The sequence below is a fragment of the Alosa pseudoharengus genome, unplaced genomic scaffold, assembly GCF_046254945.1.
Source record: "Alosa pseudoharengus isolate Yale_2024_CS ecotype anadromous, Long Island Sound unplaced genomic scaffold, YU_APseudo_1.1 YU_APseudo_1.1_scf_9, whole genome shotgun sequence".
Lineage (NCBI taxonomy): Eukaryota > Metazoa > Chordata > Actinopteri > Clupeiformes > Clupeidae > Alosa > Alosa pseudoharengus.
The window spans coordinates 25,615,479-25,634,596 of NW_027468881.1; the positions used below are offsets into that span (position 1 = coordinate 25,615,479).

At 47.7% G+C, this 19,118-nt stretch overlaps 1 protein-coding gene across 1 annotated transcript in view; it reads right to left on the reverse strand.

The window, feature by feature from the left end:
• plxna2 (plexin A2) overlaps positions 1–19,118 on the reverse strand; it is a 225,566-nt gene that overhangs the window by 151,127 nt on the left and 55,321 nt on the right. The window contains exon 3 of the mRNA XM_076277363.1: positions 3,027–3,161. Coding sequence (XP_076133478.1) covers positions 3,027–3,161 — 135 coding nt within the window. The remainder of the gene's footprint in view (positions 1–3,026; positions 3,162–19,118) is intronic.

Genomic DNA, 19,118 nt, shown 5'->3' on the forward strand with positions numbered 1-19,118 from the left:
ACCCCATGCCTCTACAATACAAAAGAGCTTTCATTCTCAACATCTAAGATCACTTGCATATTCTTAGCACTTAGGTACCCAGCCGTGAATCCCCACTGCCAATTGATCCCGTACATTTGATGCCGTATCTCTATGCACCACTCCTAATCACAGGCCTATTCTTAGGCTCCCAACCAATTCCAAACTCACAAAGACTCCAACTGATGGCCAGGCAGCAAAGTCACGCTACCAATGCTCCACCTTGCCTCCAAATTCCAGGACCCAAGAATGATCCCCAATTTCCTCTACCCATAATGCAACTAGGGCAGTCATGTGGAGCAATGACAAGGTGAACAAAAGCACTTACGTGCTACATGCTCCTAGCCAGTGTCCAGATTGAGCATTAATAGGTTATAATCTGTGTGGAGTAAAGTGTTCCTGCTCATGTGACAGCCAGCAGCAGCAGCAGCGAGAGAGACAGAGGGCAGGTAAGGGGGGGGGGGGGGGGGCAGCGACAGACACAACTGCTTCAAATGGACCAATTCATCTGATGTAGCAGATCTGGTGCACGATGCTACTGTAGCCAGAGGCAGTGAGAGTTGTTTTATAGCAGAGAAGTCACACACTGATGGCCGTTCTGCTCTCCTCTACACCCCTCCGTTTCGGACTGAGATGGCCTTCTGTGATGCTATTTCACCAGGTGAAAATATCAATCTCTTGGACAATATCCCCTGCACCATGAATTGAATTGAATTGTCCTCCGACAGCACCTGGACATTGTTTCAAAATGATGTGGGAAATGTTAGCCATCTATTATTCTTGCCGCTTTTCTTTTTTTCCCCACCTTGGGTGCTGTTGGTCAGCCAGCCATTTTGAGCACGTGCTTGTTTGGCATGCTTGAGTGAGGTGGTCATTGCGGGTCAGTTTCCTGGGCAGTAAATGAAGATCTGAGAAGCCATTTCCTGTCTGTTTGACTGTTGTCTGTCTTTAGGGGTTAAAGTGTGTGTGTGTGTGTGTGTGGGGGGGGGGGGGACGCAGTTTTGCCACCTCAGATAAATTAATAATAAATATATTCTTTCATACCAATGATATAGCGGGATGATATTGTTAAAATAAATGGTGAGTTATTTTTTCGCGTGTACAGAGGTGACCAAGAAGCTAGAAATTCTTGTCCAAAATGTATTGCTACACCACGATACTCAATATGTTGTCCAACGGTGAGTCATTTTTCCCCGTTGCACTGGCACTGGATTTTAGGTTTCCCCCACCTGCCCCACTTTAACCACTAATCCCACTTTAACCACAAATCCCACTTTAACCACTGCATACTATATATATATATATATATACTGTATACACACATAGTATTGACACGCGTCCTTCCACACACACACACACACACCCCAGTCAGTCTGCCATCCTTCAGCCGAGACTTCACCCCAGGAGGGCCACGGATGACAAAAAGAACGAGTAGAAACAGAAGGCAAGACACTCCAAAGGCAACCGCTCATACATCAACTACTGAGTGACAAGGGCTAGTGTGTGTGTGTAGCTCTTTGACATCTTCTTTACTCTTGTGCAGCTCTCCTGCTGATTGTGTGTGTGTGTGTGTGTGTGTGTGTGTGTGTGTGTGTGTGATTCTGTCTTTGAATGTTTGCCTTTGGTAGCCTGGGAATGCCTGTGTCTGTGTATCTAAGTGTCAACATGAGTGCAATTGTGTCTCCCTGCATGTCAGCATGTACATCTGTGTGCATGTGTGTGCATGTGTGTGTGTGTGTGTCGCTTGGCTCTGCCACTTCATCGGGCAGCAGGCAGGGTGACCTTGTGCGTCTGTCAACCCCCTCGCTCCTCCAGCTGTCCCTCCTTACTCTCTCTCTCTCTTTCTCTCTCTCTCTCATCCACTCTCCTTCTATCTTTCTATATATCTCTCTCATCCACTCTATCCTTCTATCACTATCCTCCTTTCTCTTTCCCTCTCTCTCATCTATTCAGTATCTCTCTCCCATCTACTCTATTCCTTTTCATCTCTCTCTCTCTGTCTCCCTCTCTCCTTCTCTCTCTCTCACTCTCTCTTTCTCTCTCTCTCTCTCTTTCCTTCTCTCTCTCTTTCAAGCACTTATTGATGGACAGCAAAGAGGGAATAGATAGAGGGATGGAGAGAGATGGATGGATAAAGAGTCAGAGGAGAGATGAGAAATAAAGAGAAAGGGATTAGAAGAAAGGGGTCATAGAGAAGGAGAGGTGGATAAAGGGAGAGAGAGATGGAGAAATGGCACACACACACAGACACATACTCAGACATGCACGCCTAGATTTACTGAACGTTTGCAGACTTGTTTAGACACTGTCCTGTCCTGCCCAGACTTCTGCCCAGAGTTCATGGCATGGCGTGTGTGTGTGTGTGTGTGTGTGTGTGTGTGTGTGTGTGTGTGTGAGTGTGTGTGCGCACGTATGCATGTCTGTGTATGTGTGTGTCTTTGTGTGTGACAGTGTGCATACAGTATTTGTGTTACTTGTGCATGAGTATGTGTTTGTCTGTGTAAGTATGCCATTGCTTCAGTGTGTGTGAGAGTGTGTGTGCAGGTGTCCTAGTGTGTGTGAGTGTGTGTGCAGGTGTCCTAGTTCCCTGGTTTCTGCATAGTGCTGAGGTTGGTGAAAACTTGCAGTAGCCAGTGTGCTCAGACCCATTCATCAGCCTCTCATACACGAGTCAACTCCCGCGCGCGTGTGTGTGTGTGTGTATGTGTGTGTGTGTGTGCGTGTGTGTGTGTGTGTGTGTGTGTGTGTGTCCTTAAGCTCAGGGCTGAATGTTTTATCAGTTAACACTGACAGACACACACACACTAATGTGCACATCTTCCTAAGCATGTGTGTCTCATATGCATGTGTGTGTGTGTGTGTGTGTGTGTGTGTGTGTGTGTGTGTGTGTGTGTGTGTGTGCGTGTGTGTGTGTGTGTGTGTGTATGTATGTGTGTGTGTGTGTGTGTGTGTGTGTGTGCGTGTGTGTGTGTGTGTGTGTGTGTTTTTGTGTGTATTTTCTCCCTTACCTGTCTCTCAGACATGACATAGAGGTAGTTGCGGTCCAGAGAGAAGGCCATGTCTCTCAGCACAGGGCTGCCGTCTTTAATGACCTGCACCGTCTCATACTGCACTCCGTCATTAGGAGGACCGTCCACACGGATCTGCAAGGGAACAGCGCAGAACACACACCGTTAGCACATTACAATCACATGCAGAACATTATAACATCACAATCACACACAGAACATCACAATCAAACATTGTTGGGAGACCTGTCCACAGAGACATGCAAAGGAACCGACAAATGGAACATGTCTGTTTGCACACATTCTAGCCAATTAGAACAAAGTCAGCCAGCAGTATAATATAAACCAGTTGTATCCAGTCAGATCCACCCACTGTAGAACATGCTCTACATATTCTCACTGGACAGAAACCCACTGTAGAACGTGCTCTACATATTCTCATTGGACAGGAACCCACTGTAGAACGTGCTCTACATATTCTCACTGGACAGGAACCCACTGTAGAACGTGCTCTACATATTCTCACTGGACAGGAACCCACTGTAGAACGTGCTCTACATATTCTCACTGGACAGGAACAGCAGACAAGGTAAGAACAAGGTAGCGTTGCTGCTTATCCCACACGTTTCCACACGAATGGCACACCTGCAATGCCCCCAGCCATTCTCATTATACGCTGACCTTAATTAGTCGCACCACTCATTAATACCCTAACGATGTAGGTGACAACTGCAGAACAGTAGGTTAGAACAGAGATGTTCTGGATAAGGGAAAAAATAATAAGAGCCATGAAGTCTTAAAGCATTGTCTGCCTGGTTTAAGAAAAAAAAAAAAGAAAAAAGATCTGGGCAATTATTTATCTCTGGTACTTAAGCAGTAGAGTGGAGGAGGATGCGGGTGATGCTTCACTTAGGCTTATTAACTGGAGCACTCATCGCCACGGTAACAAGTCTAACGTGACCTCAAGGTTGGGCTCTTAACTAGCGGCAACAGACGGGAAACACATCGCAGCCCCGAAGTGATGGCTTCATCCTTTATCCATCAACCCCACCCCCCAACATAGACACACACACACACACACACACACACACACACACACACACACACACACACACACACACACACACACACACACTCACACGCACACACTCACACTCACACAAAAACCACCCACCCATTCATTATACAGACACATATCCATTCATTAAAACTTCCAGACCCATACAAACACACACACACACACACACACACACACACACACACACACACACACACACACACATATGCAAGACGCGTGTAGCCTTGCAGGAGGTCAAGTTGAGGCTGGCCGTCTGTTATGTGACTGTAGGCTGAGGGGTGGCTGAGCGCAGATCCCTCAGGAAATGGAGAGTGTGTGTGTGTGTGTGTGTACAATTATGTGTGCATGTGTTATATGGTGTGTTATACTATATTTGTGTGCATGGGTGTGTTAGTATGCTGTCTGTCTGTCTGTCTGTCTGTCTGTCTGGCCCTGGTCTATCTGTCTGTCTGTCTGTCTGTGTGTGTGTGTGTGTGTGTGTGTGTGTGTGTGTGTGTGTGTGCTTGTGTGTATTGGGGGGGTCAACCCTGCACCAAATGGCCCGAGTTCAAAGCGTCGGCGAGTGATGGGCCTCGGTGCACACAGGCAGCTGACAGATGGCCCGACCCGACCCGCTACGCACGCTCCACATCCCATCCAATGTGGCATGGACGCCGACACACACACACACACACACACACATGGGTTCCACTCATAGATCATATATGAAGTACAAATGTATATGTATGTCACAGCACTTCCTCCCATGTGTGGCTCTGTGATGTTGGGTAATGGAGCAGGACAGAAGAAAACGGTCACTTTGACAGTTATTCTTTTAGCAGATGCAAAGCCATGCACTGTAGCTTATTGGGAAGGTAGATATTGTGAAAGTGTGTGTGTGTGTGTGTGTGTGTGTGTGTGTGTGTGTGTGTGTGTGTGTGTGTACTAGTACTAGTTGAACTTGCAACCCACTTGGTGAATCAGCCCATGTGGCATTTGGCAAATTTCACAGATTACCAGTCCGGGCCTGCATACACACACACACACACATACAAATGCACTGATTCACTTTATATCTACCTCACTTTCTCTCTCTCTCTCACACACACACACACACACACACACACACACACAAACACAAACACACACACAAACACACACACACACAGAGAGAGAGAACAGCCGGGTCAGCAGAGCAGAGGTCCTTTCTTCACGTTCCACTGCCATTGACTGCGCGTTGCCCCAGAAACACCAAAGTAAACACACTCATGCATAAAACATGCCATTGAGGCAGTGACCTCTCTCTCTCTCTCTCTCTCTCTCTCTCTCTCTCTCTCTCTCTCTCTCTCTCTCTCTCTCTCTCTCTCTCTCTCTCCCTCTCTCTCACACACACACACACAGACCTCGCGACCCCGCCGTGACCTCCTGCACTCTACCGGGACCTGGTGTCATGTAGAATTATGTGTCTGCCAACGGCAAGGGCCAAGGACATAAGGAAGTTATGGAGAAAGCCAGCGCCAACCACCTTAGTCGAAGTGTGTGTGTGTGTGTGTGTGTGTGTGTGTGTGTGTGTGTGGCCGGGGCACCTCAGAATAGCACTTAGAGGAGACTGAGAACTGAGAGTGCATGTGTGCATAAGTGTGTGCTTGTGTGTGCGTGTGTGTGTGTATGTGTGTGTGTGTGTGTGTGTGTGTGTGTGTGTGTGTGCATCCGCAGGTGGGCGGTTGTGTGTGTGTTCCTACCTATGTGGAGGTCACACACACCCTCCCACACACAAACGAGCTGTTACATTAATCTGGAACAGAGAAAACATACTCCTGGCCTTCTACGCACCCTCGGTGTGTGTGTGTGTGTGTGTGTGTGTGTGTGTGTGTGTGTGTGTGTGTGTGTGTGTGTGTGTGTGGTTGTGTCTCAGATCACACGGTCCAGTACAGATACAAACACACAACCATGGACTCACAAACTCGCAAACACCCCAATAACGCCTGCACATTGTGGTGACTCAACTGTGAGATAACAGAGCCCAAGGTAACACTCTCTCTCAATTGTGTTCTCTGTCTTCTCTGTCTCCCTCTCTCTCTAATAATGAAATACACATTAATGGTATACGTTTTTTTGTTCCAGACCAGCTGGCTTTTACATTAAGGGAAGCGAGTATCGCTCATAAATACACACACATGTGTGTGTGTGTGTGTGTGTGTGTGTGTGTGTGTGTGTGTGTAACAGAGAGGTTGCATATCTGACTGAATGGAAGTGTCTAGAGACTGCAGGTTTTGTAGGCAGCATGACCATGTAGGCACTCTCTAGGAGCAGACTGGACAATGTCCAACATTCAGGAGATAATGGAAGAAGCAGACACACACACACACACGCACACACACACACATACACACACATACATACACACACCCACACATACGCGCACACACACACACTCACACACACCAAAATGTATTGCTGGTAATTATTCTGTTCCTCTACATCAGTAAAGATCACATTTTCTAGCAGTGTTACTTTCTCTCTTTTTCTCTCCTCTGTCTCTCTCTCCTCCTCGGAGACTGGCTGGATAACACACCCCTAACACATCTCAACAACTACATTTCTCAGCTCCGTCTCTCTCTCTCTCTCTCTCTCTCTCTCTCTCTCTCTCTCTCACACACTTCCCTGCACCTAAACGCCCCTCAACCATCTTGACCTTCAATAATTCATTCTCCGAACCCTTCACTCAATTCAGAGAGAACCCCCATAAGACCACCCCCCCCTACACACACACACACTCATCCAAAACTCCTACCCCACCCCTGTACCCCTGACCTGTACAAACAGTGCTAACTGCACCCCCGCCCCCCACCCCACCCCACCCCTACCTACAGGAAAGGGATAAATAGCAGTGGAGTTGGATGGAGGTATGGAGGTATGGAGGAACGGCATTAGAGTGGAGAGTGGCATTGTCTGGTGAGGGATCGTGGGTAATTGAGTCTGCAGGGGCGCCTGGGTTTGGCATGATGCAGCTTTAGCACAGAGGGCCCCAGTGGACAGAGGTGCCAAATCGGGTCAAATGAGGCCAATTGTCCTGCCTGGTTCACTCCCAAAGACACGGCCGCTAACAGGGAAGGACAGATATCCCAGGTGTCGACTGTGAGCGCATGTAGGTCTGAGTCTGTGTGAGCATACCTTGCTGGGGCGTGTGTGTGTGTGTGTGTGTGTGTGTGTGTGTGTGTGTGTGTGTGTGTGTGTGTGTGTGTGTGTGTGTGTGTGTGTGTGTGGGGGCCTAACTGTGTGTGTATGCATAGTTCTACAGTGTGTGTGAATCTATGTGTGAGTGTGTGTGAATGAGAGCTGTGCTTTCTCTATTGACTGTATATGTGAGCATGTGTGTACTCGTGCCTGAATGTGTGTGTGTGTGTGTGTATGTGTGTGTGTGTGTGTGTGTGTGTGTGTGTGTGTGTGTGTGTGTGTGTGTGTGTGTGTGTAAATGTTTGTGTAAATGTGTGTTCAAGGGTACAGGGCAATTTGAGCTGAATGCATGGTGGTAGAAAAAAAAGAAAGTAAGGAGACAGCCTCATGCTGTGTGTGAACACATTTAAAGGACACAGTTGGCTCTGAGTGTGTGCGTGTGTGTGTGTGTGTGTGTGTGTGTGTGTGTGTGTGTGTGTGTGTGTGTGTGTGTGCCTAACTGTGTGTGTATGCATAGTTCTACAGTGTGTGTGAATCTATGTGTGAGTGTGTGTGAATGAGAGCTGTGCTTTCTCTATTGACTGTAAATGTGAGCATGTCTGTACTCGTGCCTGAATGTGTGTGTGTGTGTGTGTGTGTGTGTGTGTGTGTGTGTGTGTGTGTGTGTGTGTGTGTGTGTAAATGTTTGTGTAAATGTGTGTTCAAGGGTACAGGGCAATTTGACCTAAAGTGCTGAATGCATGGTGGTAGAAAAAAAAAGAAAGTAAGGAGACAGCCTCATGCTGTGTGTGAACACATTTAAAGGACGCAGTTGGCTCTGACTGTGTGTGTGTGTGTGTGTGTGTGTGTGTGGTGTGTGTGTGTGTGTGTGTGTGTGTGTGTAAACACATTTAGAGGATGCAGTTGACTGACTGTGTGTGTGTGTGTGTGTGTGTGTGTGTGTGTGTGTGTGTGTGTGTGTGTGTGTGTGTGTGTGAGTGTTGGCTGGTGCATGTGGAGCAACCTGAGGGTGGCACTGGGACCCCGCATGCCTCACTGCCCAGCCGAACGCTATTAAAAAAAAAGCTCTTTAATATCAGCAGCATCTTTTATGCATGCGGCCAGGCTAAAAATACACTCGTGGCTGACGGCGGCGGATTGGATCGGAGCGCGGGGAGACGAGCTCTAGCCGCTGTGATTATTACGACACCGACATGGCAAAATCAAGCACCAGGTTGCGTTTTCCTAAAATAAGCCACCACGCTCCCTCTCGCGTGCCATACAGATGTGACACATTTAACATTGCCACTTGAACATTCTGAAGTTAGCACTCGCGGAGACAGCGGCTGTCGGCAAACATAAACACGACGAGTCCTCGACTTGAAAAGGCGCAGCTCTGCAGTGTTCCAGCACCAGATATTATGGGTTTTTAATCTCGAGGAAGCATGACAAGTGTACGCTTTGATATGTGCAGAAGAGGCCAAGCATTCATTTGTGCGGAGCAGCCACGCAAGCCAAACCCAGTTTATTTGAACAGCCGTGAAACTGTCAAATGTTCCCGTTAAGGAAATAGTTTACTTTCCGTTAGTGCTTTATGACTGTGTGTTTTAGCAACTGTCACTGTGGTTAGTCGGTTTGTATATATACAGTATGTGTGTGTGTGTGTGTGTGTGTGTGTGTGTGTGTGTGTGTGTGTGTGTGTGTGCGTGTGTGCACATCTGTACTCCTGAGCCCCGAAGGCACAACACAAGCTTCCGATTTCTCTCTTAAATGTCTTTCTCTCTTTTCAATCTTCTTTCTCTGTTCACTGTTTGTGAATTGCGGTGGCCTTTCACACTCCACTCTAACTCATCCGCATTCAACACGGCCCGAGTTGACCTTTGGTGGACCGCTAGTAGCGATTCACCGGTGGGAAAAAGAAAAGGAACAACCCTACGCAACATCCACCCTGACTCCCAATCATAAACTGTGTGACCTCTCCAAGGTGGTCTTTTTCTGTGGAGCAGCAGGCACCATGGTCCTGAACCTTCATCTCCCAGATGTAAGGACGGACACAATCCACTGCCTGGACCCCGCTGATGTAGGGCAGAGGGCAGTGTGTCAATCCGCCGGAATGGAGGAAGCAGAGACGGCCATCGGAGACAGGACACGTTCATGTAAGTAAAAAAGGCCACCGCTCAGCTTAGTGCTTTTGTCTTTGTGGCTGTTTAATGTGGTTCTGGTACAGGCTTGACTAGGGATTATATCATGCCGCACAATGCTTATTTTAGTGACCTCCTTAGGGAGCGTGGGAACACTGTGTCTGGAGGATAATGGCAATGATGATGATGCAGAACACAACACATACACACACACACACACACACACACACACACACACAGGCAGCATGGATGCAGAACACAACACACTCACACACACACACACACAGTCAGCATGGATGAGGCAGCAGAGTGTGTTAGCTGGTGGATAGACACTTACATGTGTGAATTTATGTGTATGTGGGTCTGTCTATAATAGACATTAAAATTTACATTAAAACAATTGCTCAGCCTACATGTCTGAGTGTGTGTGTGTGTGTGTGTGTGTGTGTGTGAGTGTGTGTGTGTGTGTGTGTGTGTGTGTGTGTGTGTGTGTGTGTGTGTACACTGTTGAGAGAGGGCAAGCAGACAGACAGACAGAGAGTGACAGAGTAATCTGTCCTGAAGCCTATGTGCCATCAGCAGTAACCCATTTTCCCGTTTGTGTTCCTGCACCACTGATACACTGATGCCCAGCAAGGCAGCCAGCATCCAGCATTCCTCATCTGCCTGATCTCACAGAGTAGATTACACCCTCACTGATCCACACAGATTCTGTGAGCAGCACCAGCAGCTCCAGTGGAAGACAGTCATACTACACACAAACAGCACACACACACACACACACGCGCACGCGCACGCGCACACGCACACGCACACACACACACACACACACACTGCCCTGATTCCCCACCCACACACACACACACCTGAGGGAGCTGGTTCTCTGCTTCCCTCCATCAGGCTAAAATCCCTGACTAGCCCCCACTGAAGGTGACTCCCCTAGGGGTAGGAAAGGGTTAACTGCCTCACAGAGATCCGGCCCAGCCTGTCAATCATGTTGGCTGCAGCTCATTCCCCCGCTCATGAATGGGGCTCAAGGGAGCCACACACACACACACACACACACACACACACACACACACACACAAATGCACATGCACACACACACACACACACACACACACACACACACACCCTCCACAGAGGGCGGGGCCCATTGAATGAGCAATGATTCTCCATGGTCTGCTTGTCTCAGCAGCACAGGAAGAGTGGCACATTATTCTCCGTTCAGGTGCCCCCCACCCCTCCCTGCACTGATGCCCTCCCTGCCCGCCCAGGCCACATCTCATGGGACATGGTGTGTGTGTGTGTGTGTGTGTGTGTGTGTGTGTGTGTGTGTGTGTGTGTGTGTGTGTGTGTGTGTGTGTGTGTGTGTGTGTAGGGCATCTCGAGTGCACACACACTAGGCTATCCATCTTCCCAACCTACAACACATATAGCTTGCATTCTAAATCTCACACACATACACATTCACGCATAACGTTACACACCAGCAGACATTTTAGGTGTATATGTACAAGGAGTCATTTTTTGCCATTGCAAGTCACAGGATTACGCTGTGAACTAGGATGCTGTACTCAACATGGCAAACACTGTGGCTGCTCTTTCTTTCCATTTCACATGTACTGTAAATGAGAGTGATGGCAGATATCATGTTCAGCTAACATTCCCCTCGGCGGGGACAGAGATAAGTGAATGCAGAGGTGTGAGTTTAGATGTTTTTAGATGTGTTAATGCTATTTGAATTAGCACAGTGTGGCCCCCTGCAAGGCATTTCTCTCATTTTGCTTCCTCGCTCAAATAACTGACACTTTTTTTGGTTTCAATTTTCTTGCTCCCTCTCTCTCTCTCTCTCTCTCTCTCTCTCTCTCTCTCTCTCTCTCTCTCTCTCGGCTTTACATCCATTTTTTCTCATTTCTATTTCTTGTTCTTGTTCTCAACTATGTTTCTAGTCACTGTCCTCTCTCGTCCCCCTAGCACTCCACTCCTTCTCTCCTCTCCTCTCCTCTCCTCTCGTCAGCTCTCCAGTGTTCTGTTTCCTGGGTCTGTGGAGGCTGCAAGAGATGTCCACATTCCCAGTGTGGCTGGAGAACTCGTCTCATCCATCACCTGCGTCAGGCCCCAACCACTCGGCTGTCAGCAGCATGTGGAAAACACATTCTCACCCTTCTCTTCTCTCTCTCTCTCTCTGTCTCTCTCTCTCTCTCTCTCTCTCTCTCTGATGTCTCATATCTTTATGTGTGTGTGTGTACAACACAGGCCCACGCTCCCTCGGCTCTGCTCAGCTCTGCTCAGCTCTGCTCAGCTCTTGTGTTTGTGCGTTATTGGGCCGTTTTCCATGTCACTTCCTATCCAACCTCACCTGTGTGTGAGTCGGAGTCGGAGCGCACTCAAACATATTTACCAGCCCTTGCACTTCAGAAGCACCTCAAGAGAGAGAGAAAGAGAGAGAGAGTGATACCGAGAGAGAGAGAGAGAGAGAGAGAGTGATACAGAGAGAGAGAGAGAGAGAGAGAGAGAGAGAGAGAGAGAGAGAGAGAGAGAGAGAGAGAGAGAGAGAGAGCGGGACTTTGATTGTGCCGCTCCACACTGTAGCACTCCAGCACAAAGGCTCACAGGAGCAAACATGAGCGGAGCAGTGGAAACAACAGCAGCAAAACACACAAAGGGCCTCTCAGGGTCTGCCAGGGAAGGAGAGAGAGAGAGAGAAGGAGAGAGAAGGAGCAATAAAGGGAGAGTAAGGGGAAGAGAAAGATGGAGAGAGGTAGAGAGGGAGGGACAGAGGGTTGGACAGGGGGAGGGAGGGAAAGATAGATGGAGGAGAGATAGAGGTACATGGAGAGGGGGGAGGAGTGAGGGATAGATGAAGGGATGGATGGATGGATGGATGGATGAGTGAGGGTATGAGGAGAGGGAGGAACAAGGGACAAATAAATATGGGAGAGGGAGGGAGAGAGTGACAGAAGAAAGGAGGGATGGAGGAAAGGAGGAAATGAAGAAGGGATAAAGGGAGAGAGAGAGAGAGAGAGAGAGAGAGCAATAGCCCCTCAGCTTCCCAGGCATCACAAACCAGGCCTGCGAACAAAAGGACATACACAACAGCAGCCAGCGCAGGGACCCATTTTAGCACAGCAATTACTGTCAAGGCTGCAGTCACTCCCCCGTGTGTGTGTGTGTGTGCATGTGTGTGTGTGTGTGTGTTTGTGTGTGCGTGAGTGTGTGCATGGGTGTGTGTACGTGTCTTTGTGTGTGCGTAAGTGTGTGCATATGTGTGTATACACACAAAAAGCAAACACCTAGACAGAGGGCCTCAATCAACAGCCAAGAGCGATTAAAAATCCTGATGAGATTTAGCTTTCCCTACACCCCCTCTCTTTCCCTCCCTCCCTCCCTCCCTCTCTCTCTCTCTCTTTCTCCCTCCCTCTCTCTTTTTCTTTGTGAAATGTCTTGGAATCCATCATGAGAACTCAATTAAAAGCCTGCTTGGCTAATTAAGACTATTACCTGGAGGCTGTGGATTTCTATCTTTGACATGTCACTTGTGACTTCTCTCCATGAACTCCAACTTTTCTTTTCAAACACTCTTCATCGACACACACACAAGAGAAAGCCAGAATAATGAGAGAGAGCTAACATTCGCCTCCTTGACAACTCTTTGCTTTAATTGGCAAATCTGAAAAAGGCGCATCCACTTAACAAGCATGAGTACCTGTCAACAGATCAATTGGCTTTCCCCATGTTTGCTAGACTGAAATATATAAATGGCAGGCCAATATTTAAAGCACAATCCTCACACTACAAGCTCACCTTCTTTGGAAAAAACCTGCAAGCTGCAACCCATTCAAAACAATACAAAAAATCTTTTAAAGCATAAAATGTTGGCAGGTCGCACTTGCACTGCACATGCACTTGGAGCCAGACATCCATCTTTCTCCACACTATGGGGGTCCAGGCTATAAATACTGATACTCTAAGCCTCTACAGTGCATTTTTGTCAGTAGATTACCCTCCTGGGTTTAAACAGCTAAGCTGAGGTGCACCTACCCGGGTTGGAGGTGGCAATGCCGCTGTGCAGACAATCGCTTCTAACTGCGGCATTAATCACAGCTTACGGCAGTGGGGCATTGTTGCCTTGTTTATTTTCTTTGTTTATTTTATTAATATAAACAGGGCTATTCCTATACTCCACTCTGTGCATTTAGAGCAGTGTGCATGAACTGAGTAGGGAACACACACACACACACACACACAGACACACATACAGTACACACATGCACAGAGAGCGGTGTTGCAGCCAGTAGCGATTGCTGGCCAACACAAGATATGCATCTACAGTGTGTATACAAATGGATGCCATACACACACACACACACACACGCACACACACACACAGGCGGTCAATAAAAAGAAATGACATCATATATCTGGAGCGAAGCCAAAATCAGTATTGATTGTGCCCTCCTTTATGGCCAGACTTAACCCTATCTGCTCAGACCCTCCATTCCCCTCAGTCACCGCAGATAAACTCACTGGCCAGAGAACATGAGGCATGAATGAGCTAAAGCAGCCAGAGCCAGGCAACAGCAGGACCATAAACACACTTGCACACACACACACACACACACACACACACACACACACACACACACACACACACACACACCAGAGCCAGGCAACAGCGGGGAAGAGAGACACATCCATGTTCCTCTGCCTAAAATGCTGTTGCATAATTCATACTTACTCCAGAAGTGTCTCTTTAGAGAGCTAATGGGAGCGTGTTAGTCTAGTTTTCCCAAAGAGACGCAGACTAGCACAAAGATGGCCCATATCTGGGCTCGGATATGGCCCGGATATGGCCCAGATTTGGCCCCGACGTGGCCTGGATTATAACTCACATCCAGGGAATCTGGTGTGTTCAAACAGCAAACAAAAGCAACTGTTCATGAACGTTTTCAAACAGTTTTGGGTTCGCCTTGAGTGAGACTCACTGAGTCTCGCTGTGAACGTTTGCGGGTACACACACACACACGCTGTCTGAGGGGGTACTTCTTGGCAAACAGACATGGAGGCTGCTAGTCTACATTTACCGTCTAAATCAAGCAATTTGGAATGTTACCACAAATACTATACACGTTCAATTCTACGGGATTAAAGAAAATGCGCTCGCCTCTGCTTTACTGGATTGGAACACACCTCAGGGCCCGGTTCTATTAGAGACCCTGACAACCAGCTCCAGCACCTCCTCCTGGAGTCGCTCGGCCCGGTCAGAGTACGCCAGGCCTTTACAGGATGGGGTCAACCTTTCTTCCCCATGATCCCATTTTTAAATCAAATCCAGACGATGCATTAAGGACTGTGGTGAAATGTGATCAGAAATAACCTTAATTGGTCCCAAAAAACGCAACCGTGCCATCGCGCTACAACACATGGCTACGTCTATTTTTAGCTGGCCTTCTAAACGGCTGAGTTGGAGCCTTGCTGGTGGATTCTGGCCAAGTGAACAGAATGGAGCAAACACAGTTTTCTGGGGGTGTGGGGGAGGCTGTTGAAACGCTGGTATTCCAGTTGTTTTCTTTGCCTTGCTCCTTTCCCAGTGAGATTTATGACGCTGGGCCTCCGTTTGAGGTTTCCATGCCTCGGCCGTTTCAACCGCGGGTCGAGTTCAGCCGGGTAGAACCGAAAAATGAGACTGCTTACATGGAGTAAAACGAGCTTGCTTTAGCATTTTGATCAAAACACGGTTCATACAACATATCTTACATATGCATACATATGGATGACCACACACCCACACACACACACACACACACACACACACACACAAGCATAGACACACTAACAAACACACACACACACACACACACACACACACACACACACACACACACAGACATAGACATAGACACACAGACAAACACCACTCACACACACACACCACTCACAAACACCCACACACACACACACACACACACACACACAAACACACACACACACACACACACACAAAACAACCAGCTCTGCCATTGAATGACTAATGTACTGAAGAAGTGGAGAACAAGAACAGAGTGAAACAGAGCCCTAGATAATATAAAACAGACCATTATCTGAATTTACAGAATAGATAATGTAAAACAGACCGTTATCTGAATGTATAGTCATTGCTGAACAGAAGGGCAAGCAACGAAGGCTTCTTTAAGACACAATGCAAATGCTATGCTGTTAGATTACCAAACACAATTCGTACTGCTTATGAGAGTGGAGAAAGACTGACTGAACATGTGAACATCTTCTGTGTACATGTAATTGAGCTTTGGCAATAATGTTCATGCAACGTTCATGCCAATAAAGCTTGAATTGAATTGAGAGAGAGAGAGAGAGAGAGAGAGAGAGAGATAATAAGAGAAAGAAGGGGAGAACAAAAGTGGAGTGGAAATCTAATCTGACTTGGCAGGGGAACGGTGATTAATCCCTCAGGTCAACTACACAGCAAACAAGCGCACCACGGCGCTATGCCTGCTTTATGAAAGCCCTGAATCAAAACAACGACTCATATCCGTCACTACACTTCACTCCTTCTCAAGAACCCTAAAGAAACCGCCGCCTCTGCACTGAAAGGCACAACGTGCAGCAAAGAGGAAGATATCAACAACACATGCAAGTCCTCCAAGCAAAGAAAAGAGCTCTTTTTTAGAGGGAATAAAAGACGAAATAGTCAGAATTACAAATAATCACAGAGGTAATAAAACCAGTCTATGGCAACAGCCACAGCACTTGAGAGTCGATGAAATGATGCGCACCAAACGGGGGGAATAATTAACAGCACTCTATCAAAAGAACTTCAAAAACATCTTCAGTGTTAAATCTATTCCTGCATAAGTAATAACTCTCCCCTTTGAAATGGAAGCGTGTAAAGGCAGGTGGTTAAAAGGGGAAAATTTGGGGATAATTGGAAAAGGGGGTAAAGAGAAGTTAGCATAATACAAATACGTGCTAGCGACAGTAAGATGTTTCAATCAGAAATCACAAATCTGCAAAACAACACGCAGAGCCCAACCTATAACTTCAATCACAAGCATTCAAAAAAAAACTTCAATCACAAGCATAAAAAAATAACTTCACTACCCAGAGTCCCCTGGGGGCAAGCGTGGCAGGAAATGAGCAGTTCTTAATGGATGAATGTCTCGGTCCTCTTTATCACCCTGACATTGGGTGTCATCTTCATCAAACCAATATTAGCCTGGCGCTTCAGTAACACGTGCTGCGGCCGACAGCCTATTAGGCCTGAACAGAGACGGGGGAGGGAAGCAGGAGTGATGACACACACATACACACACACACACACACACACACACACAGAGCAGGGAGAGGGGGATGGAGAGGAGAGCAGGGGAGGGGAGGATGAGAGTGAGGAGATGAGAGGAGAGCAAGATGGACAGAATGAATGAATTGATAAATGAATGACAGATAGAGAGAGAGTATGTTTGCAATGCATTGATATGTTTCTATGCTCTATGCTTTCGCAAAACTTTTTTCATTTATTTTTTTTATATATTTTTTTAATTTAAATCAACAGCAGAAGAGAGGAGTGAAGGAGATGTAGTGCATCTAGAACAGTGAGAGATATACTGCAAAACAAAACAATCATAGAGAGAATGAAAGACAGAGAGACGAAGAAGAATGGAGCAAAAGAGATCTGAGGAGAGAGCGAGAGAGAGAGGGACTGAAGCAGACACAGTGAATGAAACAGTGGAGAAGAGACATTGGAAGAGACAGACAGAGAGAGAGAGAGAGAGAGGGATGGAGAGATGTACAGCCCAGCAGGAGAGAGATGGATAGAACAACAGAAAAACAGAGAGAAGAAGATAGTGAGTGAGACGAAGACGAAGAGGCAGAGTGGGCAAAACAAGGGGGCAGTGCCACAGGAGGAAATTGGTGGTTTCGCAGCGAAGCCTCTGCAATCTACACAGAGGAGTGAGTCCCATTAGACAGTGTGTGCTCCAACACACACATACACACACACACACTCTCTGCTTCACTTCCCCCCAGCAAACTCTATCTATCTCTCTGTTGTACATCTCCTCCTAACAATCCCTCTATCAACTCTCTATTTCTCTGCTCTCTCTCTCTCTCTCTCCCATTCTCCTCCCCCCTTTACCACATGCCCTATTCCCTTCTTTCTCCCTCCGCCTCTCTCTACCCCTCGTTCTTTCTCTATGAAACAATACTGTCCAGAGAATAACCCATAATCACCTGCAGAACTGCTGGCCAACTTTTCACCCTCTCTAGCAGAGACCACCACCACCACCACCACAACCACCACCATCACCAGCCTGCTGGTAAGTCCTGCAAGTCCTCCACAGCACCACAGACCCCCACACTCACACGGTCCTCCACAATCCCAGAGTCCCCCTGGCATAGCCCCGCAGATGCCAGGGCAGAGATGGCAGGGCCCTGACGGATGTTTGCGAATGCCTTTGGAACTCTAGCTGCCATCTGTGCCCGTGGGCGTCCGTGCTCCACACACACACACACACACACACACACACACACACACACACACACACACACACACACACACACACACACAAACACACACACACACCAGTCCTGGTATAATCTCATTAGCCCCAGCCCTGAGAGGCACACAGAGAGGTGTGGAGCTCCAGCCAGGGCTGAGCACACAGAGAGCCCCGGGGCCCACAGCACGGCTATTATGGGATGGAACGAAACCTAGTTACGGTGTACAAATGCAGTTTCGCTGTCGTGAGGAACTGAGCGTGAAACTGCACTGGTTTTATGAGATAGCCTGGAATGAGAGAACGAGCGAGAGGAAGGTAGAGAGAGATAGAGAGAGATAGAGAGAGACAGCAAAGAGAGAGAGAGAGAGAGAGGAGATGAGGGGGTGGGGTGAAGAGAGAAAGAGAGAAAGAGAAAGAAAGAGGGAAAGATGTGTGATTATGAGATGGTTGTGAGACAGAGAAGAGAAAGAAAGGATGACCAAAATGAGAGAGAGACAGAGTGTTTGAGGGATGAGAGAAGCTGTGGGATGAAAGAGAGAGAAAGGGAGAGAGAGAGAGAGAGAGAGAGAGAGAGGAGGAAGGGCATTTAGTTTGGGAGGAGGAGACAGGGAGGAGAAAAAGCGTTTAGTCTGGAGTTTAGTGAGCTTGTGAACAGCACTTGATGGCATTGTAGTGCCAGACGCGTCCACCTACAAAACGACAGCATGAGGGAGTGATAGAATCATAAAGCCCGGAGGAGGGGTGGTCATCAAACACCCGCGTGTGGTGGGAGTGGACGCAAGGCGGGGATCAGCCTCTATAAAGAGAAATGAAGAGAGAAAAGTGCAGAGAGAGGAAAAAGAAAAGCAAGACACGAAGACAGAGGGAACAAATGAGGGCAAGGGAAAGAGAGAAAGAGAGAGAGAGAGAGAGAGAGAGAGAGAGATGGAATGAGAGAGTGAGAGGGGAGGGAAAGTGAAGAGAGATGTACTGTCACATAGATGTCTTTGAATGTCTATCTCAGTGATGGCCATGAGAGCTGGAGTGCAGAATGGTGGCTCTGGGGATAGAGAGAACACTACAGAGAACGACAGAAGAAGAAAAGGACAGAAATGAAGAGACAGAAAAGAGGGAAAGAACAGAGGAGTAACACAGAAGGGGGGAGGAGAAGAAGCGAAGGTGAGAGGAAGAGAGAGCAAATCTGACAATGACATCAGAGTTAGAGAGCGAAAGAGGCAGT